This window comes from Onychostoma macrolepis, chromosome 09 (genome assembly GCF_012432095.1).
Source record: "Onychostoma macrolepis isolate SWU-2019 chromosome 09, ASM1243209v1, whole genome shotgun sequence".
Lineage (NCBI taxonomy): Eukaryota > Metazoa > Chordata > Actinopteri > Cypriniformes > Cyprinidae > Onychostoma > Onychostoma macrolepis.
In genome coordinates this window covers 7,182,583-7,209,311 of record NC_081163.1, presented here as the reverse complement: position 1 = coordinate 7,209,311, position 26,729 = coordinate 7,182,583, and the positions used below count along the sequence as shown (strand labels likewise).

Sequence of the window (26,729 nt, the reverse complement as noted above, 5' to 3'; positions counted from 1 at the left end):
GGCCGAGATACAACTATTTGAAAGTCTGGAATCTGAGGGTGCAAAAAAATCAAAATACTGAGAAAACCACTTTTAAATTTGTCTAAATAAAGTTCTTAGCTATACATATTACTGATCAAAAATTAAGTTTTGATATACTTACAGTAGGAAATTCACTAAATATCTTCATGGAACATGATCTTTACTTAATATCCTAATGATTTTTGGCATGAAATAAAAATGGATAATTTTGACCCATACAGTATATTTTTGGCTATTGCTACAAAAATACCCCAGCGACTTAAGACTGGTTTTGTGGTCCAGGGTCACATATGTTGTGATGCATAAATTTACTTGTAGCTTTTAAAAAAATGATTTCAGCTTTTGGTGTTTTATTTTTAATTGATTTAAAATGATGTTTGATTTTAAAACCAGCCGTTTATTATTTAAAGCAATAACATTAAAATAATGATTGGCTCATGGAAGAAGTGTATTCAAATAGCTGTCTGTATGAATATCATTTTGAATAAATTTTTGAGTAACGTTTTAGAAATGGACAAAAACAACAGCTGTAGAAACATCTGCCGTTTTCCAAATCACATATGAAAACACCAAGTCTTATACACTTACTGCGAGTTAGTTTTTAAAACAGTACAGAATACCATATGCTGCCAAAAATATCTGAGATTGCGGTATCCAAAACTTATCCTACCACAATCCTTGATGGGCTTTTTTTAAAGCCAGAATGGAAATGTGAAGATGGAATCACCACAATGTGGAAAACACTACATCGGCCAAATATAAAATGTCATACAGACATGACTGAACATATCCATATGGTATAATACAGGAGAAAGTAGCCAATGAAGAGATCAAAGGTGGAGGATAAGTCTAACACCCAATGAAAGCCTCCAGCTACAGTATCTATAGCAACAGACTTCACAATCCAGGATACAGCAGATATTCAAAAGGACAATACAGACTTAAAGGATTATTACTGGACTTCTTTAGAGGCGATGTTAAGAGCACAAACGCACAGTTTGCTCTGTCTGGGTACCACACCAGAGAAGCCACATGACACTAATATTGAGTTTAATGTATGTTTTCTTTATTAAAGCTCAAAGGTCACCACCATCCTGCATTACAGTAATGATAAAACTAGTCCCATTCCTGGCCAAAAGAAAAAGACCAATTTGGCTTGTTTTTATGGGTGGATTTTAGTGTAATTGCATTATGTATCAGATGGTCAATGGATAGACTGTCTGATGCCAAGACTATGATATGATAAAGCAGCACCTGATTCTCAAATTTATGTTGCGAAGTCAGATGATGTCAGGTCACAAAGCCACAACACTGACCTCAACTGGCTGCAAAAGCAGATGAATGCTTTGGCTTATAATATAGACACTAGCCGCGTTTCCATTACACTTCAAATTTCGCAAATTGAAAATGTGCCTAATGGAATCATGTCAATTTCGCAAAAATTCTAATATATCGCAAAAAAGTTTTTTATGTTCACATGAGGTGGCTTTTCAGGCAATTTGAAAAAGGAATATTCGCAATAGGTTTTTTATCGACATTTATAAAATATCGCAAAACTTTTGCACAAATCTGTAATGGAAACCTGGCTACTATTGAGCAGAGTCACAGCTACCACTTTTGCGTGTGGTATTTCAGTGCAAAGCCTGCGTCTTATTTGCTAACCATCTGCAATCAAGTCTATCCAGGCACATAAATGATCAACACAACATCTTGAGTATAAATTTCATCACTGTCCTTCTTTTCAGTGCTTTTTTATTTAAATTAGGTTAATTATTGTGTGTTACTCAAAAAACTCAAATAGCACCACACTGTTTTTATCTATAAAAAGTGGTAAATGTGGGATGATTATTCAATATAGCCTACATAACTAGTCAAAAGCTTAGAAAATCTAAGATTTTTTTATGTTTTAGAAAGAAGTCTCTAATGATTACCAAATCTGCATTTATTTGATCAAAAATACTGTAAAAACTGAAATTTTGTAGAATTTTATTACAATTTAAAATAACTTTTTTATCTTTTGCAGTGTTGCTTTAAGTAAACGTGATCTTGTTTCAAGATTTTTAGGTGTTTTATATGGAAAATTTGACCAAAACACTCATTAAGTATAAGATTTTCGCAGTGTATTCACCATGTTGTAGCAGTAATTCATCAAATGATGGAAAAAGGTTTATTTCTATTACCCCATACATCATTTACTTCATATTATTTCTCTAGTTTTATGCATACTCTAAACCTGCATTCCTTACCTCTTCAAATCTATATTTCTCACTTGAAAAGTGTTTATGTTTTGTAAGTCTTATAAAATGCTGTCAACCTTTTGTATCTAGATTAACTGCAGGTGGAACGCTGAACAAACGCCTTGCACCACAAGTTGCGCTTTTGGTCTCTATGGCAACAAACTGCTGCTGCTTTCTCTGCATTCCTGTCCTAAAGTGCCTTCATCACCTCATGATTAACAACATTTGTTCCACAATACAAATGCACTCTTTATCGAAAGTGTTACCACTGCATCTTAAAACACCTTCAACGTGTCAGGAATCTCAATTTCAGGGACAGACGTAGTACATGAGCTCTCAGTTATGTTGCAATGACATGTTATCTTCTTTTTCTCCTAACATTTCTTGCACAAAATGTGCAAAATATGTATCTTTAGGGGTACAACAGCTTGTCACTGTGACAGTACCCTTAAAGTGACAACTTTGTACCTTATTTGCCCATAAAAGGTTTTATTGCACCTTATACAAATATACAGTACTTTTACTGCCCCAGTAACAAGCTATTTTTTTTTTTTTTATAAAAAAACACAAACGACTCAATTGTTGACATTGAGTAAGAGTATAGAGCTAGGAAATTACTATGCATCTAATATCTCAGATATTTTGGTTTTGAAAGAATTTGGTGAGAAATATTTGCGGTCATATTGAGATCTCTGACATTTGATGGCACAAGGCATCTTTGCAAATATGATCACAGTTTTAAAATGGTAAATTCATAGATATTATATCTCAGATCATTTGTTTTTGAAAGAATTTGATTGTTTAAATGAGGTTATTGAGGTTATCTCTGAATTTTGCACAAGGCATCCGTGAGCACATCAAATTGAATAGAGCACAGTTTGAAAACAGAAAAATAATATGGATATTACATCTCAGATAGTTTGGTTTGGAAAGAATTTAATGAGAATTGTTTGAGTTCACACTGAGATCTCTGACTTCTGAATGCAGACGACATCTTTGTAAATCTGAGCACAGTTTTACTGAGATGTGAAATCTCAGACATTACTGAGATATCTTCTGACACTCTACACAGGATTTTTCTGTGAGATTTCAGTCAGATTTCTAAGGCCTTTTCTCAAGAGAAAAAGCAACAAATTCCATTTTGTCTGTATGCTATCTAGGAGAAACATTAAAGACATTTTTTTCTTTTCTATGGGAGATTTCTCACTGCACTACTTCATATGTGTCATAATCACAGAAGCTTGCGACCTCCCACACAAAACTGCTGAAGTGTGACTACTTCCACTGGTGGCTTCCAAGCTTCAGATTTCCTGTGGCTACAGATATGTAAAACCTGCAAGAAAATATTTTTTAAGGTTCAGGTTTTAAAAATTATTCTAATTCTATGGGAAAAGGGAAGTCCAGACCACAGCTATAACAATAACGACACAGAGAAACAATATTGTTGGAATCCCTTTCAGCTGATGAAATGTATAAAAACATCGACAGCTGATCAAAACCCATACTGTGTTAAAGAGCTCAAGCATTTAACCCTTGTGCTGTGCTGAAAATCCTCTACTTACACAACAATGTTTTCAGCCAGAAACGGGAGACTTTTTATGCATTTTGCCTGCTCATTTACACGACAATGGCGTTTTGGGGACTGAAAACGCATAGTTTTGACACCCAAAACGGGAATCTTTGAAAACAGTGATGTCATGTGCGTGCGTAGTACGTGTTAGGTATGTAGACATGCGCAGTACGTGTCGATTTTAAAGGCAAGCACGAACAAACATACACAACAATGGCGGAGAACATGGTACTGTTGTTGCTGCTCAAGAGTTTGCCAACACTTCTTCAGCAAAGTGTGGATTTACATATTACAACCAACATATAATCATAATCATATAATTGTCACTTCCCTACAGGTACTGTTTACTAACAAGGTGACAGCGCCAACTACTGGCCTGGCACACGTAATACAGCGTTTTTGGCCGTTTTCGCTGATTTGTGTAAACGCGAATCATTTGGAAAACGTTGTATATACGTAAAACTTTTTAAAAACGCAAGGGAAAAACTTTTCTGTTTTTGACTACATCGTTGTCATGTAAACGTAGCCTTAATTTGGTGTTCCCAGTCAAAAATTACTGGCCTTTTAAAATTGCATGTAAATCACACTTTATGCTATATTGTCACCAAATCTTGGATTCAATCCTTTTGTCAACTTGTTTTATTACAGTTAGCACAGGTTTTGTATTTCTTTTTGGAGATGATAGATCATAGGCCTCATTCCTGTGAGTGTATGCACCTCAGTTTTTGAATGAAAAAAGCATTATTTTTGGATAATAAAAACTGAGATACATAAGCTCAGATCAATTAGGCCTGTGACCAATCAGTTTTAAAAAGAAACATGAAACCAGTGCTAATTGAAAGAAAACATGTTAATAAAAAGTTTCAATCCAGTATAATATCAAAGGCAATTTCTAAGCAATGATTTGTAAGCTGGTCACAAGTGTAACAAGGTGTGGAAAAAATCCACAAAACATACAAAAATTATAAAAACTTTGTTATGCACTGTAAAAAAAAAAAAAAGAAAAGTTGAGCGAACTTAAAAAAACAAATTTCACCAGCTTCAGCAGATTTTTGAGTTTGCTCAACTTATTTTTGTGGGAGATTCTCAAATTTTTTGTTGTATAAACTTAAAACGACAAGTTGAGAAAACTCAAAAATCTGCTGAAACTTTTTTTTTTTTTTTACAGTGTGCCCTGTGTGAGCAAAATCAGTAAATTTAATCCAATGTGATAACATTAACAGAATGTCATGATCAAAATGACTGGCAGGCTAAAAAAATTGTTCTTTAATCAACAGAAATTTATCATTCGTTGGGCCAGACACTAATATACTGTAGTTAGTGTCGTAGTTCTTGATATACATGGGTCTTTAGGTATGAGAGATCTATCAGTGTACTAAATCTCAATGGTCTTCCTGCGCTCTCCAGAGCCATATGGCCCATCCATGTGATTTCACTAAGTGTCCTGAATGGAAACAGTGTTGCGCTTCATGTGCAAATAAATGGCAGAACTGTTCTAGTGGGGCAGTGGAGCACAAAGCTGTAAGTTTGAGACAGCAAGACGTAGGATTAATTAGCACGCGCAGGCTAACATGCTGATAATTAGCTTGTCTGCAGCGCATTCTGTTAAGACTGAGCCCTGACTGAAAGCCCTTGGGAAGCATGAGTCATTCCCTGCAGGAGGCTGAGGAAAACATCACTCAGGCCCCTTTTACATCGCTCGTGCCATTATGAGGCTAAAGAGTGTGTTGCTAGTGGTAACAGCCCTTTTGATGAAATTCCTTAGATGATGATATTATGAGAATTGATTTGACATTTCAAGTAAGCATGGAACTTCTTATTAAAAAATCTTCACGCACATAAAATAAAATCATTTCTGCAATTCAAAGTGGCACTAAATATAACATAAGGAAGATGTGAAGACTTCAGATAGTTTTTTCTGTGCAAACAGCCTTGATGGCTTTTGACTGAACATTTGATTATTTTATATCAAAATGAGGTAATATTAGCTGTTGATTCTTGAATATGAAAACATACAAACATCATTCAAACAGCTGTTTGATCTTAATAGAAAGTACCATTGCTTCCCACAGGAATGAAAAGTCATAAGTCAGATGTTCAGATGTCAGATGTGCCAAGATATCAGACTTCTCAATATGAACTCAAACATTTCTTTTTTTTAAATCCTTCTTAAAAGACCAAATTATATGTCAGTAATTGTCTGTTTTTTTCCTCCTAGTAATTTAAGGGCAAAGTCGATCTGGGAACTCTATTAAAGACATATTTTATACAAAAATGCTTACTCTGTCATCATGTACTGACATTTGTGTTGTTTTAAAACCATATTTTTCTACTTTCTTTCATTCTCTGAGAATAAACAATAAATATTAAGTCCATATGACTCAATTTTACTGAAGTTATTTGATGTGACTTTCAAGCAGACAACAATTCAAAAATTCAAATTCTGTCATCATTTGCTCACCCTCAAGTTGTTCCAAACTCGTATGAACTCATTTCAGCTGTTGATCACAAAATAAGATATTTTGAAGAAGGTTGGAACCCCAACAGATGATGGTAGCCATACTATGGGAGTCAATGGCTACCGTCAACTCTTGGGTCTTCTGTCAAATCAAACATGATGGCAATGGTGTCAGTGCGTTTGATCAAGCAATGCAAGAATCAATTGCAAGCATCAATTTCCAGTTTTTGTAGTTCTGTCATGATGACTCTCGGAGAGTTTAGCATGGTAATATACATTGTAATGTTGTGTTTGATCTTGGCGGAATAGATCTGCTATGTTGCTGCTGGGGCGGCAGAGCAAGTACCAAGACTTGCTACTGCCAATATATTCACAGAGATGCTGCTGAGAACACGTACAGTAAGAAATACTGCTGCTGCACATATAACATATATAAAATGACCTCATATATAACATACATGAAATTACCCCATAGTAGATCTACACAGGTGGAGCTGGGGAAGGTGGAGGGTTTCTGAAGTGCGCTGCAACTGCTACAGCAAGCACTAGATAAGTATTGAATGTTGAGCAGCAAGCTCATTGGCTGCTGATGCAAACAGAAACCAAGATTTCACATGGCTTCTTTAATCCATTTTAGAGCATTTTCAGACTTGGAATTAGAAAATATCTTCCAGTTTTTTATTCAAAAACTCACCTTTTGAAAGAAAGGCATATGGATTAGGAAAAGCATGAGGTGAGTAAATGCATTTCATATTTGGGTGAGCTACTCCTTTAAGTCTCGTGAGCTGTGAACGAGTCACCACTGAGAAATGCAATTTTTCCCTGGAATGAGTATCTCTTTTTCTCTCTCTCACACTCTCTTTTTAGGTGTTCAGGTTGGGTTAGTCACACTGAAGTTCCCACAGTACCATTTCTAAGTCTTGTGTTCTTTTATGTTTGACAGACTTGTCAAAAAAAAAAAAAACACTTGAATTTAGCTCTGAAAATTTGAAATGATGTCATGGAAAGAAAGAGAATAAAAAATTTGTCGCATTTAGTTGCTAACAACTCTGTTTGTTTTGTTTTTTTCCATAGCCAGCCATAGCAGTTTTCTTCCGATCTAAAACTGATAAAGCAATCATAATTTAACCTTATAGCCTCACACTGTGATTCATGTTGCTATAGCAACCATCATACGTGAACACGGAGCGGATAGTGCTGATATCAAGAATAAATGGGTTTTTGTTTGTTTTCTGTTCACTTCTGTTTCTTTTATCGCTCATAGCCAGCTTTTTGTGCTTTGAAGCTTTACACTGATAGCAAGTGATAAAATAATTGAGAACGGACAGTTGGCATTTTCACTTTTTGATAGGTGCTCTCAACGTATTGCTGACATATTGTCGTGAATATAGTTCCTTTATTCTTCCACAATCACACAGAAAAAGCCTCTTTAAAAAAGCAAGGATTTGGTTGTTTGCCAAAATCATTAGAGGCCTCGAGCATTCGCTGATTGAATGTGAGAAAATGGTAATTGCATTGCTACACTTTCATTTTCAGGCAAAATTGTTTGTCAGGGAGCCATTCTCTCTCCAGGTCATGATCTAATCAAGTCAAAGTCAGCCGGCCCTATTTAGACAGTCAACATCAGGTGGACATAAAACACAAAGTAAGAGAGGTTTAAAAAAAAATTAGAAGAAAGAGAGATTAAACAAGCAAGGACAAATTATGGTCTAAACTGCTCTCAGGAAATTGCTCAGATCACTGGACACCTTCTAAATACATCCGAAGATAGCTACAGGCTTATTGTTCTGGGCGCACATATGGTGCCACGCTCTGGTATTCCAGTCCACTAAACAAATTGTTTAGCTGCCAGCTGAAGCCCCGCTCACACTGACAGCAATTTTAGCAATGGAGGTTCATATACTGTTGGTTGTGAAGCCGCTCCTGCTGCGGGATGTCCTGATGTTATTTGTGGGCTTTTAAAGCTTCAGAAACGTGATCACAAATGAGATAAAAAAATAAGGTACCATTCAATTTTTTCTTGCAGCTAAAATGAACATAATGCAGAGTAATACCTTTCAGAAATTTGGGGTCAGTAAGATTTATTAATGTTTCTAAAAGAAAAAGTCTCTTGTGGTCAACAAGGCTGCATTTATTTGATTAAAAATACAGTAAAACAGTAATATTTTGGCATATTATTAGAATTTAAATTACTGTTTTCTATTTAAATATATTTTAAAATCTAATTTATTCCTGTGATGCAAAGCTAAATTTTCTCCAGTCTTCAGTGTCACATGGTCCTTCAGAAATCATTATGATATGCTGATTTGGTGCACAAGAAACATTTCTTATTATTACTAATGTTGAAAACAGTTAAAGTGCCCCTATTATGCCTTTTTGAATTTTACCTTTCATGCAGTGTGTCATGTAGCTGTATGTGAACACAAACTATCTGCAAAGTTGTGAAGCCGACAGTGCACGATAAATAAAGTTATTGTCTATCTAAAAAAAAAGAGTCGACTTGCAATCGTCTAAATGAGTCGTCAGGAATTCGAATCTTATTCTGTTACGGCTGTACGTCACGAAGTAACACATCTGCATAATGTCCACCCACGTTCTATTTCGCGAACAACTTGCTATCACATCTTATAATTACCACAAACTTGTTAATATTTTAGTTGAAATCATGGATTCTTAAAAACTTTAACTTAAAAAAATTGAGGAAACCCGTTGCTTTAAAATTACTAAGTACATATTAATTAAAAGAAAAAAGTTAAATGAACTTGACAATTCAGTTAACTTATTTTTTTTAATTATCATTTACTTTATTTTTTCTTTTAATTGAGGGTTTTCTCAATTTTTTTAAGTTAAGTCAACTTATCACTTTTTACAGTGTACTGACCTCAAACTTTTGAACAGGAGTGTATATTATATTATATGTGAGAATATTTTTTCGGTTGCTTTGTTGCTGCAAGTTGCTGTCAGTGTAAATAAGGAATTAAAGTGATAATTCACACAAACATTGAGGTTTTGTCATCATTTACTCACCCTTATGTTGTGAATAAATTTTTGTATGGAACACAAAGGGATACATTTAACATAAATCCTCTAATAATGAAAGTGGATGGGGATCAAGGGCAGCTGTGATCATTATTCACTTTGGAATGACATAACACAACAGTGAGTAAATGATGACAAAACCTCAGTTTTTAATGAACTGTCTTCTTAAATAAAAGTGCACTAACCCAAACATGGTTTGTAGCTTGCTTTAGTAAACACACGAGGCACAAAAGTAAATGGTTCTCAAGTAAATCATAGACATGCATAGGAAGTGGATAAAATAAACTTCAGCATTCATTCTCACCACATGCAAGAGAGTGTGTGGCTTATTTCTGACAAGAAGCAGAAACAGACGCTCACTTCTGGCATGTTCACGGTCGCCTCTCTGACAACTCCGAAACAACAGTAGATTAATAAGCTACACGTTCCCAAACGAGCTCAAGTAACACAACCAAAGACCCTAAAGCCTTTTTGCTCACAGGATGCCGGTCTGTTTGTTAACATCTGCCAGATTCTGGACAGCTTGAAATGAATACAGATCCAGAGAACAGGAAATACTCAGTTGCCAGGAGACGTCACCAGAATGTTTTAGCAAATGCTGGAGAGGTGGTACGAGGCCTGAGAGACAGGAACCTGTTGACAGGAAGCCCACACAACACAATGCAGAAATATCTGCAAGGTCTACTGTGCAGATGTCATATTTTCTTTCTCGCATTTGCAGCTAGTTTTAAAATACACACAGCATGATGATCGAAACACTAAAAAAATCTGTGCTTGTCTCGTGGGCTCATTTTGCCATTGGCTTAAGAAGTTGGCCCGTTTTAAATAACAAATAGATTTTAAATAGCCATAATTTGCTACTTGCTATGCTAATCACAAGCAGGTGAATTTTTCAGCATTTGATTAAGACAAAAAGTTGTAGTGCAAGATGAGCCATCAATATATTTAGTCATTTTTCCCAGAAGAGAAAGATTTTACATTTCAAATGTGCATAAATGCATACATGCTAAACGCTAATTTTGTCAATGTTTATTAGTAAATTAGTGTATCTCAGAACTGACAGACACTGGCTAAAGTCGGTACTCATCCAGGTAACAAAAATATATTCTATGAACATTTTGCTAATATACCGTTAAACATTAATTCTGGACATTATTCTCTGAGCGTTCAAAACGTCCGTTTTTTTTTCTTGATTATGCAAATGTTAAAGTGCCCCTATTATGGTATTTTTAAGGTTGCTAATATTGTCTTACGAGTCTCCTAAAACAGGTTTACATGCATGCAAGGTCAAAAAACACTTTTGTTTTCTCAAAAAATTTATTTAATTTTACCTAATTTCTAAATGATTCAGTTTGAAGAATCAGTCTCTCTAAACCCCTCCTTTCCGTGAGCCCTCACTGCTGTGATTGGTCAGATGGCGCAGTCCTCTGTAATTGGTCTACCGCGTACAGCGCGAATGACAGCCCATGGGCGGACATTATGCAAATGTATTACTTTGTGACTTACAGCCATAACAGAATAAGATTCGAATTCCTGACAACTCGTTTAGGCGATTGCATGAAATACCTTTCATATTCGAAAAGGCATAATAGGGGCACTTTAAGGGAACATTCTATTTTATAATTTTGCAAATATTCCCGGAATGTTACTTTTGAATTTTCTCTGAACTTTTACAAAATGTTAGACAACCATCTAAAAAAAGACATTTCAGAAAATAAATAAATAAATAAACATTAAGAACATTTTTAAAGACCGGATAACTTTGAATGAACATTCTATTAACATTACTGGAAAAATGTTTGTTCAAACTTTGAGAAAACCTTGCCAGAATGTTCTGAGAATGTTCCGTTTGCTGGGTATGATCTTTTGAAGTACATTATGTGTAAAATTGATAGTTTATCTATGAATTTTCTTTCCTTTCTTTTTACCATTAACACAACAAATACAAATGCACATTTTGTGTGGAATTGATGCTTTGTCTCAGAGAATGATGGAAAATGTTTTTGTCTCACAAGCCTGCGTTTCATACATTGTCTTTTACACTTCAACAGCTAATGACACAACACAGCAGGAAATCGTTGGATGGCTACTTGACACTCGGTGTACTATGCTTTATTCTTTTCTATTGTGTTTTCAGAGAAAGAGGGCCAACACAATGCTGCCATCCAGCTCTTCACACTTTTATATATACTCAACAGCCTTACAGACAGAGTTGCTCTAATGTAAAGGTCAGTACGAGCAAGCTTTTGGTGTCTCTGAAGTGGTTTTGCTGTAGCTGAAACCAAGAATAGTGTTTAAAAAGAAAATCTGTGCAGTTGTTTTTATGTGTAAATAAGTTGACACCACATTAAAATAATGGTATTGTCAGTAAAAAACAAAGGTACCATTTTGTTTTGTTTTTTGCAGTCATACTATACAAAAACCATCTTCAGTTCCCCAAAGGACCTTTTAGAAATAATCTTTCTACACTATGAAGAATGTTTTGTGCATTGTAATGATTCCATTGGTGTTTAAGGTTTCTCATGGAACTATAGATGCCAATAGAGAGTGAGATGAACAAGGTTGTTTCTTAATATGCTTTTTAGTAAGAAGTCACATAATGCATGAGGATATTTTCAATGAACTTTGTTGGGACAGTTTAATGGGGGCCTCTAGTGGATGCATTACTCATATCTTCTATATTTCCAAAGATTTGTCTAAAGATCCTTCATTTTAACACAATTTAACGCAATATCATTTAGAGTCATTTAATCAATCAGACCACCATACATTATTCATTACTGACAGCTTGCTAAACACCCAGCGCTTAAAGCACTGCTGATATAATTAGTTGGATTGATTATCTTCTGCATTATAAGGTGTCTCGGGCTGTCACCTCACATTCTATTTAATTTCGCACTATAGGACTAATTGTGGATGAATATACCTTCCACACTACAAAACAACCACTCACAAAATTGGAGGTGCAATCTTATTTACAAATGAATCTCATGAATACATGTTTGTGTCATTTAATTTTAAAACAAAGAGAAAAAATAATAGATTTTTTTTTTTCATAACAGAAATTAAGCTTATTTTTAGAACCTTTTTTTCATTGTGGCATTATTTTCATAACAATTAGACAATTTCCCAGCAAATAATTTACTTTTGAGTTATTTATTTACTTTCTTACAGTAATGTATATATTTTTATCACAATACATTTAATTAGTCAATCAATCAATCTATCTATCTATCTATCTATCTATCTATCTATCTATCTATCTATCTATCTTTCTATCTATCTATCTATCTATCTATCTATCTATCTATCTGTTTATTTATTTATTTATAATTTTTTCTGAGATTAAGGGAGAAACTGTCATAAAGCAATGCATGGGACATTTTACTTTTGATTTAATCTTTTTTTTTTTTTTAAATCCCATTATTGTTAATGCTGATTCTTGTTATAAAAATAAAATGAATAAATAAAAATTTATGTAATGTAATGCATATATATATGCTGGTCAAATACATTTTAACCAACATAAATTCCACAATAACATAAACAATAATACATAGTTGCGTAATACAACACATTTTTTTTCTTTTTTATGTAAATTTAAGGGGGAAATAATGTTATAAAAATTCCAATAGTCCTAAAGAAGTCTTTTGTTGTCTTTAAGCGAAATGCATTTCTTATTCCTTTCTTTTGAATTTGGGATGAAATGTCATCTGGACTTGTTCCTGACAGATTTTGAGAGGTTCAGCCAATTACAGTAACCACTGTTTTCCACATAAACCTCTCCCACCTGTGGGACATGACTGATTTTGACACATGAATTACCGATGGACTCTTGTTTCCTGAGGTGAATACTGATGCAGAGATGTTTTTGTCCTCTCCAGAGACACTATGAAGTGCACACGCTGAGGTCCGCCTAACTGATAGTGGAGAGCTGTGCTTTGAAGGAAGGCCATTGTTGAGCAGCACCTCTCAGCGTGCATTACATAAATGTGGGGCTGTTACTGAGGGCAGGCGAGTGTTTAGCATCAGAGGCAGTAATGTGGGGGTGTGTGAGGACCACTTCACCTGAACTAGACTGCTCTGATTGGCCTTCACATAAGAGCTTGACAGAGGTTTCCACACAGAGGAGGGCCAGTGAAGGCATCAGGGCTCTTCAGTGTCAGTAATGCTTTGTGTGTGTGTGTGTGTGTGTGTGTGTGAGAGAGAAAATGCATTGGCACTTGTTTTATTTATGCACTACATCTTTACTATGTCCTTTGAATGGTTTGGCAGATATTATTAATTTGTGATTTTTTGGCTATTATTTACTTAATATGTGTCTCTAAATTTGCTGCTTCATTTGATGGAATTTTGTTAAAGTTTTAAATAAGGATTTGGTTGTGATAGAAAAAAAAATGCATTTGCCGTTATCATGACACTCCAAAACCAGCATTGACAAAGTTATTGAACTGAACTGAATTAACATTGAACTGGCTTGAGCTGAATAATGACATTATTGTCTTCTGTAGAGCCGCTTGTAGCTGAATTTAAATAATTTCATAACTGATTAATTTTACCGCATTAACACTGTTATTTTCCTGATTATTAGTGTGAAGCTACTTTGAAACAATCTGCATTATGTAAAGCACTAAAAATTTTATTTACTCCAAAATCCTTATCATTTTGGGATTGAAATTCATAAGGAACAAAAACTATGCTATCATTTTATGAAATAAAGAAAATTTATTCAGGGAAGAAAAAAAACAGCAATAAAACACTAGAGCTATTTCTAAACCATCTCTAAACTTTGTTTTAATTGGCAATCAATCAGAAAAGCTATCTTCAGGAAATCTTTAGAAAAGAAACCTAAACCAGTTTAATCCAGTAATTAGGCATCACAGCTGCCAAAGGCACATGAATACAATGACTCTATTTGTATGTTTTGCCATTATGATGTCATGATAATCACAAATTATGATGTATTTAGGTAAAGAAATTCTTTGAAATTTATGCTATATTGTCCAAAACCCCACCCAAACATCGAAAGGCACTGTATGTCATTGTCAACACTCAAAAAATAGTTCAATTTAATTGACAATTGACTATTTTACTTAAAATTGGTGTATGCTATGTACGTAGTGTTACAGTGTTGTTATACAAAACTCTATTTGAAATCATTTAAGTCAAGTCTCCATCTCAGGTTACTGTAGAATGTTGCCTTAGAATGCAGCTGCCTATTTATGAAGACAAGACCGATCACAATTCAATACTCAAATAGATATAGGAAAGATCTATTCTACTCATAAGGATTCTAAAGAGTGGTTTTTGCAGCGATGCCATAAAAGAACCATTTGGTTCCCCTTTCAGTGAACAGTTCTTAAAAGCACCGTTTTTTTCTACCATTTTAATAATCTAAAAAACCCTTTTTCCCACTATAAAGAACCTTTTGTGCAATGGAAAGGTTCCATGGATGTTAAAGGTTCTTTGTGGAACCACAGATTCCGAAGAACCTTTATTTTTAAGAGTGTATCAATGTTCTATGAAAGCTTACAGTTTACAAAAGCACACCCAAAGATAACATTATCCACCAAACAGTTTGAATAAAGTCTGTCCGTTAAACGGTTTGGGCTGAATCAATAGCACAAGTTCAATACTTAATGTCAGGGCTTTAGAACAAACCCTAAGCAGAATGTTTGAGGAATATCAATACAGAGCTGCCATGCAAGCGTTGCGATAATCTCTTTAGCGTTCCATTCCAGAGCTGCCCCACTTCTGTAATCCGTACATCATAAGACAGCATCAGACAGCGAGTGCAGTTTGTATTGTGTGGGCTGTCACACATGGAAATGGAAGAACACCAATGTCTTGTTCCTGGTTGATGTTTTGTCTGGATCGAGATGCTTAGCCGTTTAACAAAGCCTAATTACAGAGACGGTCTCCTTGGAGCACCATGTTCATTGGCACAGGTGAAAGAGCTGGATTGTAATGTCAATATCTCTCCAGTTCTTTAATCGGCCTATTTAATCGTGATTTTAGGTGCAACCTTCACTTTAGCACGCCAGATCTTTACCCATTACGCAACCCCCACACTATGGAGGTGGCAATGAAACCATTAGTGACCCAGCTGGAGTGATAAGATTGCGGTTAGATTCATCTAGCCTGCATTACTTGTCATGCATGAAATGTTCATGTGGTCCAATGAATTTGTGTGACACAAATAGAGACCAACTTTGGACTTACCTGTGAGATGTGCTTTTGTACTTCTGCCTGCAAGACAAAAAAATGGAAGCACATTAGCTTGCAGCCATAATGAGCACTTGCCATGGAAGAAAGTAGTTTTACGTATGTAAAGGACAGGACTGACAAGAACAGCATGCTCCAGTGTGAACAAAGCCAGGATCTCAAGGAATTCTCACTTTCCCGCTGCAGTGCATTAGTCATCGTAAGAAGCTGCTGTTATCTGATGCGATTTAGAATGAGATCTAGAGCTCTCACTGCGCGTAGACGCACTGGAACATATTGCAAATCATTAGCTAATATATTTCATTATATATTAAACCGCCTACATAATTCATTTTGATTTTGATTGTGTTTATTCCAACTAGGAGTTTCTGAGGAACAACCGTGGCCTGGATACTGAGCAGGAGGGCTGTTTCAACACATCCCAAAACAACACTGTCCACCTCAGATGGGATGAATGGAAGAGTGCGATCAGTATATAGGGATAGATGGAGCTCACCAAAGAGGCTTGGATGAGCTTTGCAGGGAGGTGATGGAACTAGACTGGTTTAAATCCAGGGATCAGCCATTCAGTGACTTCCACAAATTTCCTTCTGTTGTAGGTCATAATGTCTGATTAAATTGCCCTCTGCTTCAGCACAAACGCATTTAACAGCAGACTGAAGGTTATGTTTTTAGCAGCGACTAGAACAACAGAAGGTCATTTTTACGCTGGAAAATGAATTTATTGCCACAACAAAAATAAATTAATATTGTACATCATTCATACTAAATAAAGAGTCAAGAGAATATTATTTTGTTGCTGTTTTGAATATAAAGCAGTGCAGTTATTGTTAACTAAAACCAGGAAAAAAACATTAACTAAATAAATAAATAAATAATTATAAGCATTAACTGAAAAAAAAATTACATATAATAAAATCAAGCTTATTTCAGCTAGTTGTCAAAGCAACATATAAAATTACATAAAAAAAATTAAAATAAAATGTTGACTATCTAGATATATTTTTTTTAAAGATGAAAAAAAACTGTAAAATTAAAATGACATTGGAAACTATAAATATAAAATCTAATTTAAAATATTTTTAAAAGTAAAACAGTATATCAATAATATTAAAATAGCATTTAAGTTTGATTCATTTTTGAAAAATAAGTTGAAATGCTCAGTTAATATTAAAATAATCTTAATTAAATTGCATATCAACTAAAGATACTTATACATATTTTGTAGTTTTATGCAAGGGTATATCCTTTCATTTCTGTTTGTAGTATAAAGTGTGATAAATGATCTATTATTATTCATTATGGCTGAAAAATAAGTTTGAATTTTTAGTTATCTTAAAATTATGTTAAACTGACCTTAAAGTGGTGTTGGATTGTGCACAACATTATTGTTAACTACAACTGTAGTAACTACCGAGTTTGTGGTGAATTGCGATGTTCGACGTCTGCATTAAAAATTAAATCCACAAATGACATTTGGATTGTTAAAGTTTCTCCCCAAAATGACCCAATCCAAACACCGCTGAACCTCAACACTACAAGACTCATATGAATTCATTAGGCAGAACTGTCAGCAGAAACAAGTATGTGAACAACAACATTGCTTGATTAGGCTTGACAGTCTCATTAGTATTACATTCACACACTTGCTGCCCCAAGAGTCAAGATTCACCCACTCCCAGCATCACAGCGTACAGTGAACACAACCACACCGCTCTGCCGTGCAGGAATCAAACCGAGTGCTGCTGACGAAAGAGTAGGAAACAAGAAGCACTTACATTCCTTTCAGCCTAATCCACATCTTCTCCGTCTGGTCACACTTGGAGTACTTCAAGAGTCCGTCAGTGTCGTTGGCCAGAGCATCCATGGTTTGCACGAACGCGCGAGCGTGTGGAGTGATCTAAGATGCAGAGGGATACGCAGGTATGCGATTCAACACGTGTGGCGCAGAGATCCGGGTCTTCAAAGCATCTCCGGCAGTTCTAGCGAGAAACGTCTCCCAGAGGGTCCTGCTCGCAGCTCCAGAGCGCATCAGCCCGTTGGAGTGAGTGTCAGCGCGCAGACCTGTCTCTCCTCTACGCACTGAGGGAACGCTGTCACACACACACACACACACACGCACGTCACACAAATGTTTCTCTCTCTCTCTCGCTTACTCTTGCTCTCCCACTGACCGGAAAAGTAGCGCTGTGCTTGAAAATTTCACCCTCTCGCTCTTTCTGTTTGCGCTGCCTTTTGGCATCTCTAATCTCACGCATTTATACAAACACGCACACACCTCAAGTACCGAAACGGGCACCTGTGTTGATGGAATCCGTTGGCTGGAGACGGAATGGCGCAGGCAGAGCAACGCTTTCCCCCTCCTCTTCCTCAGCAGGGAGAAGGAGAGAGAATCGTCTCCTCACATCCTCTCCAGCATCATCATCATAATCATCCGGCCGAGATTCACCTGCCTTCCCCCGAAAGAAGAAGCCATCGAGAAGCCCTCGTATTTTAGCGCGCCTTCCCTCCCGTTGGCCAGCTGAGTGATAAGCTCCCCCGGCGGCATCTCCTGGTCCCGAGTTGGCGTTTTAATGAAATTAACCTGCGCGCTATCGTCCCGCGCTCGTCTCGCGCCCGGCAGCCTAGATTCAACGCGCTCTAATCCCCTCATTCCAGCGCAGCTGCAAGAAGCAGCTTGCTGATAAAAATTTCATGATTGTTTGTGAAGTACAAAAGGGCTGATTAGGCAGGCACACACTCAGAGAGACCGTGAAGGGTTTCGGAAGAGAATAAAATCAAGAGCACTTTGCCTAATATAGCAGCACCCCTATATCTCGTTTCTGTAAATAAGAAGGGAATTGTGGGATTTTTTGGTGCTGTTGCAGCCAGGCATGGCTGATTTTCATTCATTAGGGGGAAGGGCACATCATCTCCTGCCTACGGAGCATCCGCAGCATGAATAGACTGAATCCTAATGATCCCTTCTTCGGGGTTACCGGTCTATTGGATTACACTCTACAATGTAAAACAGCTTAATCATTCCAGCATTAGCATAGGAACAAAAATTTAAAAAAAATTCCCATTAGCTCATTTCATCACATAGGAATTGCCTATGGAATGAGAATATTCTGATTCCTTTTTTTATTTCACATAAAGGTGGTTCAGACAGTTGCCATGCCATAACAAGATACAATTACATTAGGTGGAAAAATAGCCTCTTGTCTCGGTTTTTATTTTCCGTTTAATGAGATAGCATGTTTGTTGACTGTTGGAAGGTTGATTTAGCTGTTTGTTTCATATAAAGCAGTTCTGATAAATGGAAATGCATAAAATGGGACACTGTGTGTGTAAATAAAACATTATTCATATTCACTTTCGGCACTAAAATGGTGATTGATGAAAGGCGTTGCCATGGCAACACACACTGCCATACAAATGGCTTTGGAGGGAATGATTACAGCTGTGAAAGAATGACTTGAAGGTCTCGTGGAGAGACAGACGCACAGATAGACAAACCTAGACAGAAAAGAGCAGCAACAAAGCCCCCAAATAACAACGGTGCTGGGTTATCTATAGAGGTCCACTTATCCCGCATGATTGTCGTTATGATGACGGTGATTATCGACTCAAAAGAGCAAGTAGGACAAGAGTAAGAAGGTGCAGTTTGATTCAGAACATCAGGGAAGCTTTTGTGCTCGTCGGCTAGCGAACGATCAGTAAAAATTGTTCAGACATGTGCGGTATGATCACCTAAGAGGTTGTGGTTGTGACAAACACTTCCAGGACCTCCTGGCATGTCGTACACTGTGATTTGTGAGGTCAGAGGAGTGTCAACGGTTAGACGGTGCACAGAACTCCATTAACCAAACATAATGGCTCTGATCCAATACCTAGCAAGCTGCCTTGCTGTCTACTGCCTTTTAAGGCAGCGTTCTAACTGACATGAAACCTCATAAGAGATTGATTTGGAACGCTCTACATATGAAGCAATTCTATGTTATATCAACATTGCTTTTTATGCAGAACACATGGGAGACATGACTGTTAATTTCAAGAGTTAGTGCTATGCAATGATATAGTCATACAAATAATGGGTTAAATTTGATATAGTCACTCAAATATTGAGTAAAATAGTCTTTTTTGTATTGAAAGAATTATGTCTATATATTTTTTTCTCATTTCGGCCACCATCTTTGATGTTGTCATCGAGGTTGTAGCAATGTATTTTGTAAAATAGTTTTTTTGGTTTTGAATCGGTGTTGTTACTGTTAAAGGAACACTCCACTTTTTTTTGGAAATAGGCTCATTCTCCAACTCCCCCATAGTTAATAAGTTGAGTTTTACCGTTTTTGAATCCATTCAGCCGATCTCGGGTCTGGCGATAGCACTTTAGCATAACAGCATAGATCATTGAATCCTATTAGACCAGTAGCATCGCGTTCAAAAATGACCAAAGAGTTTCGATAGTTTTCCTATTTAAAACTTGACTCTTCTGTAGTTATATCGTGTACTTAGACCGGCGGAAAATGAAAAGTTGCGATTTTCTAGTCCGATTTTGCTAGGAACTATACTCTCATTCCGGTGTAATAATCAAGGAACTTTGCTGCCGTAACATGGCGCAGCAGGCGCAGTGATATTACGCGGCGCCTGGAAGTAGTCCCCAGCCAGGTACCTGGTTATAATATAGCTGGGGACTGCTTTCAGGCGCCGCGTAATATCACTGCACCTGCTGCGCGTCAAAGTTCCTTGATTATTACGCCGGACTGGGAGTATAGTTCTAATCATATCGGCCTGAAAATCGCAACTTTTCATTTTCCGCCGGTCTTAGTACACGATATAACTACAGAAGAGTCAAGTTTTAAATAGGATAACTATCGAACCTCTTTGGTCATTTTTGAACGCGATGCTACTGGTCTAATCGGATTCAATGATCTATGCTGTTATGCTAAAAGTGCTATCGCCAGACCCGAGATCGACTGAATGGATTCAAAATGGTAAACTCAACTTATTAACTCTGGGGGAGTTGGAGAATGAGCCTATTTCCAAAAAAAGTGGAGTGTTCCTTTAACTAAAACTAGAAACATTTACAAATCGTTTCGTTAACTAAAAAGCGGAAATAAAAGACAATTATTCAAATTTAAACATGAAAAGTAGAAATGTTGAAATATGTTTAAGTACTAACAAGTTGAATATTAATAAGTACTAAAGTAATAATAAAAAAAATTAAAATAAATATAAAATAAATGAAAGCTAAATGAAAGTAGTAAGAAGCACACACATATATATATATATATATATATATATGAAAATATAAAAACAAAAGCTAATTCAAAATATTAATAAATACTACAATAGTACTAAAATAACACTGTATTGGATAAATTATATTTATCATTACATTTGTCATTTTATTTATTTTAGAATTTATTTTAGCTGAGCAGATAGCAAAGTATTGTTGGATTGTCTTTCTGCAAAGGATACATGTGATGCTGCCTTATAATTTGGCCAATAAAAGGCATTTTAAGAGGCAGCATGATCTTGCTGCCAATGAAGACCGGTCAGGAACATAGCCACTGTTTTGACGAACTCTTGTGTTTCAGAGATCATCACTCTTTCATTCATGGCTTTATTCTGTGGCAAGAAGCACACATCTGATACGGGGGTGGATGCGGGTCACGTGTTCATGCATGTAAACAGCCATCACTCAAGTGTGTTAATAGCTGCAGCATTATCTGAAACGCTAAACCTTCACTTTTATACAATGACGAGCTCCAGGCTTCAGAATAATAGGGTGAATTACACAAAACCTGGCCAGCTCATTTCATCTCAAGATCAAAATAAATGAAAAATAAAGTATTTTATGTGTAGAGTAAACCGATTTTTAGGTATATGTTACACCTGTATATTGTTTAAAAAACAAAACAAAACATTGCATTACAGCAAGGAGAAAAAAAAAATCTAGAAACATTGCAGTAATAACAATTTGAGGACAAAATGCTTAATTTGTCATTAAAATAATGAGATAAGGAAATAATCATAATGTTACTACCAGTGTTGTTTTAGTATTGAGATAATATTATATTATATTATTTGAAATATAAAGGAAAGGAAAGGAAAGGAAATGAAATGAAATGAAATGAAAGGAAAGGAAAGGAAAGGAAAGGAAAGGAAAGGAAAGGAAAGGAAAGGACGTGTGGTCAAGTATGGTGTCCCATACTTGGAATTTGTGCTCTACATTTAACCCATCCAAGTGCATACACACAGCAGTGAGAAGTGAACACACACACCGTGAACACACACCTGGAGCAGTGGGCAGCCAATGCTGCAGCGCCCGGGGAGCAGTTGGGGGTTTGGTGCCTTGCTCAAGGGTCTCACCTCATTCGTGGTATTGAGGTGGAGAGAGCGCTGGACATTCACTCCCCCCACCTACAATCCCTGCTGGACCTGACTCTCTAACCATTAGGCCACGACTGCCCCCAAATATTATATGACTATTAATAAAACAATAATATTAATACATTAATATAATAAGAATCGTTTTTATTATTGTATTTTTTATTATATTTTTATTATTGTTTTATTTATTGTTTATTTAAAGTTTTAGTAATATTGTCGTGTATTTAAAAAAAAAAAAAACATTTTTAATGTCTATGTAATTTTAATTTTAATTTCAGTTTTATTGTTTGTTATTTTAGTACATCAAGTTAAACTAAATGAAAATGAGAAATGTTGCCTTGGCAAATAGTTGAAATAAAATTAAAATAGTTTTTAATATATTATTTAATTATTTAATTAATATTTAATTAGTATTTTATTAGTTTTAGTGAACTATAATAAATCCAGATCTTACAATAGGGTACATTTACTGCAACATACTTATTTTTTTTATTTTTCTATGAATTCTGGGGCGAAATAAGGCTTTGGGATGTTGTAATTCACCAAGATTCACCCAATGACACTGATTTGTCATAAACAAACATTTGTTTTTAATCTTGACAGCTCTGTTCATGGATGGACGTGCAGCTTTGACGTCAGAGAACAATCATCATCAGGCAGGCAGGTTATTGTTATAATGGGAGAGTGGGTGTTTCCTTTTGGTTGGGCCTCTTAATTAAATGGAGTTTTAAAAGCCAAAAGCTTAGACAATGTTTATCTCCACACCCAGACAGCATGACATATGCTCTATAATACATTTGACACTTTAAATACATGGGTGGCTAATGTTTAATTCAAATAACTCCTGACAAGCTTGGCTTTTACTTACTTATGACAGCTTAAAACTAAAAATGCATTAGATTTCCTCAGACATAAGGAATATTTATACATGTGACAAAGAAAATGTGACATATGAATGCAGTCTTTGAATGATGTGAACACTGAATGACACTTTCCTGCACTGAAAATACAGTTTTTATTTATTTTATCATTCATTTTAATTACTGGTTTTATTAAATTTGACAGGAAAACAAAGTAAGCTTGCTATAAGAATGTGACACATGGCCAGATTCAAACCCACATCCAAGGCAAGGCCAAGGCAAGTTTATTTATACAGGTGCATCTCAATAAATTAGAATGTCGTGAAAAAGTTCATTTTTTCTTGTAAGTTATTTCAAAAAGTGAAACTTTCATATATTTTATATTCATTGCATGTAAAGTAAAACATTTCAAAAGTTTTTTTTGTTTTGATGATTAGAGCTTACAGCTCATGAAAGTCAAAAATCAGTATCTCAAAATATTAGAATATTTACATTTGAGTTTCAATAAATGACCATCCCTACAGTATAAATTCTGTGTATATCTTGTTCTTTGAAACCACAATAATGGAGAAGACTGCTGACTGGGCAATGATCCAGAAGACGAACATTGATGCCCTCCACAATGAGGGTAAGTGACAGAAGGTCATTACTGAAAGGGGTGGCTGTTTACAGAGTGCTGTATCAAAGCATATTAAATGCAAAGTTGACTGGAAGGAAGAATTTGGGTAGGAAAAGGTGCACAAGCAACAGGAATGACTGCAAGCTTGAGAATACTGTCAAGCAAAGCTGATTCAAACACTTATGAGAGCTTCACAAGGAGTGAACTGAAGCTGGAGTCAGTGCATCAAGAGTCACCATGCTCAGACGTCTTCAGGAAAGGGCTACCAAGCCACATCTGAACCAAAGACAATGTCAGAAGCGTCTTACCTGGGCTGTGGAGAAAAAGAACTGGACTGTTGCTCAGTGGTCCAAAGTCCTCTTTTCAGATGAAAGTAAATTTTGCATTTCATTTGGAAATCAAGGTCCCAGAGTCTGGAGGAAGAGTGGAGAGGCACAGAATCCATGTTGCTTGAAGTTCAGTGTGAAGTTTCCACAGTCAATGATGATTTGGGCTGCCATGTCATCTGCTGGTGTTGGTCCACTGTGTTTTCTGAAGTCCACAGTCAATGCAGTCATCTACCAGGACATTTTAGAGCACTTCATGCTTCCTTCTGCTGACAAGCTTTATGAAGATGCTGATTTCATTTTCCAGCAGGACTTGGCACCTGCCCACACTGCCAAAGGTACCAAAAGATGGTTCAATGACCATGGTGTTGGTGTGCTTGACTGGCCAACAAACTAGTCTGACCTGATTCTCTATGGGGTATTGTCAAGAGAAAGATGAGAGACACCAGACCCAACAATGCAGATGAGCTGAAGGCCACTGTCAAAGAAACCTGGGCTTCCATACCACCTCAGCAGTGCCACAAACTGATCACCTCCATGCCACGCCGAATTGAGGCAGTAATTAAAGCAAAAGGAGTCCCTACCAAGTATTGAGTACATATAAAGTAAATGAACATACTTTCCAGAAGGCCAACAATTCACTAAAAATGCTTTTTTACTGGTCTTATGAAGTATTCTAATTTGTTGAGATAGTGAATTGGTGGGTTTTTGTTAAATGTGAGCCTAAATCATCACAATTAAAAGAACCAAAGACTTAAACTACTTCAGTCTGTGTGCATTGCATTTATTTAATACACAAGTTTCACAATTTGAGTTGAATTACTGAAATAAATGAACTTTTCCACGACATTCTAATTTATTGAGATGCACCTGTATAGCAGATGTCATACACAGTAATTCAAAGTGCTTTACATAAAAGTAAGTAAAACAGTCATTAAAAAATAATAATAATAATCACAACAACAAAAAGAAGGAATTAAGAAAAAATAATAACATTAAAAACAAGGAATTTAAAAACAAATATTCTCAAACTTTGCTCAAACTCTTCCGCATTAAGTGAAAAAACCCTCCAAAACACCTAACTATTCCACTACTTAACCCCCTATTTACTTTGACCATCATAAACCAAACAAATAGAACTCAGAGGTCCTACTTTCAACTGATTAACCAACACACTTGTCTTTCTTTGCCCACATTCTCACAGCACTTACTTTAGCCTTCTGTTTAAACTTTTAAAATGATATAAAAATTGATTTAAAATGAATTTAAAACAGTTAAGAATAGAAAATGATTATACATAAAATACAGTGCAATCAGTTCGGACATAGCACAGTGCTCATTCAACAAATGTGCAGCTAAACTGATGAGTTTTGAGTCTGGATTTAAATGTGGCTAATGTTTTAGCACATCTGATCTCTTTTGGAAGCTGGTTCCAACTGCGGGCGGCATAATAGCTAAAAGCGGACTCCCCTTGTTTTGTGTGAACCCTTGGTATTTCTAACTGACTCGATCCTAATTAGCTTTATATTCAGTGAGCATATCTGAAATGTATTTAGGTCCTAGGCCATTGAGTGATTTATAAACGAGTAAAAGCACTTTAAAATCAATCCTAAATGTAACTGGAAGCCAGTGTAAGTACCTGAAGACTGGTGTGATATGCTCAGATTTTCTGGTTCTAGTCAGAATGTTCTGCAGTGTTCTGGATGAGCTGCAGCTGTCTAATGGTCTTCTTTGGAAGGCCGGTGAGGAGACCATTACAATAATCCACCCTGCTGGTGATAAAGGCATGAACAAGTTTCAAGTTTCAAGTCTTGACTGGAAACAAAACATCTAATTCTTGCAATGTTTTTGAGATGATAGTATGCTGATTTAGTTACTGCTTTGACATGACTACTAAAACTAAGGTCTATCTCCAGAATCACCCCGAGATTTTTGACTTGATTTTTAGTTGTTTGACCCCTAAAGTCAAGGTATGCATTCAACTTGAGAACTTCATTTTTGTTTCCAAATGCAATGACTTCAGTTTTCTCCTTGTTTAACTGAAGAAAGTTCTGGCACATCCAGCTGTTAATTTCATCAATGCATTGGCAGAGTGAGTCAATGGGGCTATAGTCATTTGGAGATAAGGCTAGGTAAATCTGGGTATCATCAGCATAGCTGTGATAGGCAATTTGGTTTTCTCTCATTATTTGACTTAGTGGGAGCATATACAGGCTAAACAAGAGCGGTGCAAGAATTGAGCCTTGTGGGACTCCGCATGTCATGGACGTCCACTTAGACTTATGCTCTCCTATACTCACATAATAACCTCTCCCTTCTAAGTATAACCTGAACCATTTGAGTACCATCCCAGAAAACCCGACCCAGTTTTCCAGTCTCTCTAGAAGTATGTTATGATCGACAGTGTCAAATGCAGCACTAAGATCGAGTAGTACCACTGATATTTTGCCAGAATCAGAATTAAAGCGAATATCATTTATTATCTTAATGAGTGCTGTCTCTGTGCTGTGATGCACTTGGAAACCAGATTAAAAATTGTCCAGGTATCCATTTTAGTTTAAGTAGTTGTTCAGCTGATTAAAAACTACCAGAAACTACCTATGAAAGGAAGATTTGATATGAAAGGAAGTAAAATTTGCTATTGGTCTATAGTTGCTCAATATGGTGTTATCAAGATTGCGCGTTTTCAGAAGGGGCTTAACAACTGCAGTTTTCAGGGAGTTTGGAAAAGTCCCAGAAAGAAGTGAGGCGTTCACCACTTCTAAGAGATCTGCATCTAAACAGTTAAGCACACTTTTGAAAAAGATGTGGGAAGTGTGTCTGTTATGGAAGGAACAGAGGAAGCGTGCGGATCCATGTGCAGAGTTTTATTCAAAGGTGTGGTCACAAACAGGCATGGTTCAATAAACAGCAAACAAACATGAATGAGGCAAGACAAAGAGTATTCCTAGGGTAGGCGTGGGTCATCGATGTGCAAACAAAATCCAGAGGGCTTG

The 26,729-nt window shown here is 36.1% G+C and overlaps 1 protein-coding gene and 1 long non-coding RNA gene across 5 annotated transcripts in view; one reads left to right on the top strand and one right to left on the bottom strand.

Annotated features, from left to right (window-relative positions):
- pde1a (phosphodiesterase 1A, calmodulin-dependent) overlaps positions 1-26,729 on the bottom strand; it is a 104,115-nt gene that overhangs the window by 43,311 nt on the left and 34,075 nt on the right. For 2 of the 4 annotated variants that reach the window (XM_058786065.1, XM_058786067.1), the window contains exon 3: positions 15,548-15,574. The exons of 1 other annotated variant lie outside the window; for it this stretch is intronic. In XM_058786065.1, coding sequence (XP_058642048.1) covers positions 15,548-15,574 — 27 coding nt within the window. Of the gene's footprint in view, positions 1-15,547; positions 15,575-17,328; positions 18,201-26,729 lie in introns of those variants that run through there. One more of the 4 variants, XM_058786068.1, reaches the window with a different exon arrangement.
- LOC131546489 (uncharacterized) lies at positions 6,705-16,370 on the top strand. Its single transcript, XR_009272722.1, has 3 exons — positions 6,705-8,288; positions 11,463-11,553; positions 15,913-16,370. It is a non-coding gene; the product is annotated as an uncharacterized LOC131546489 (long non-coding RNA).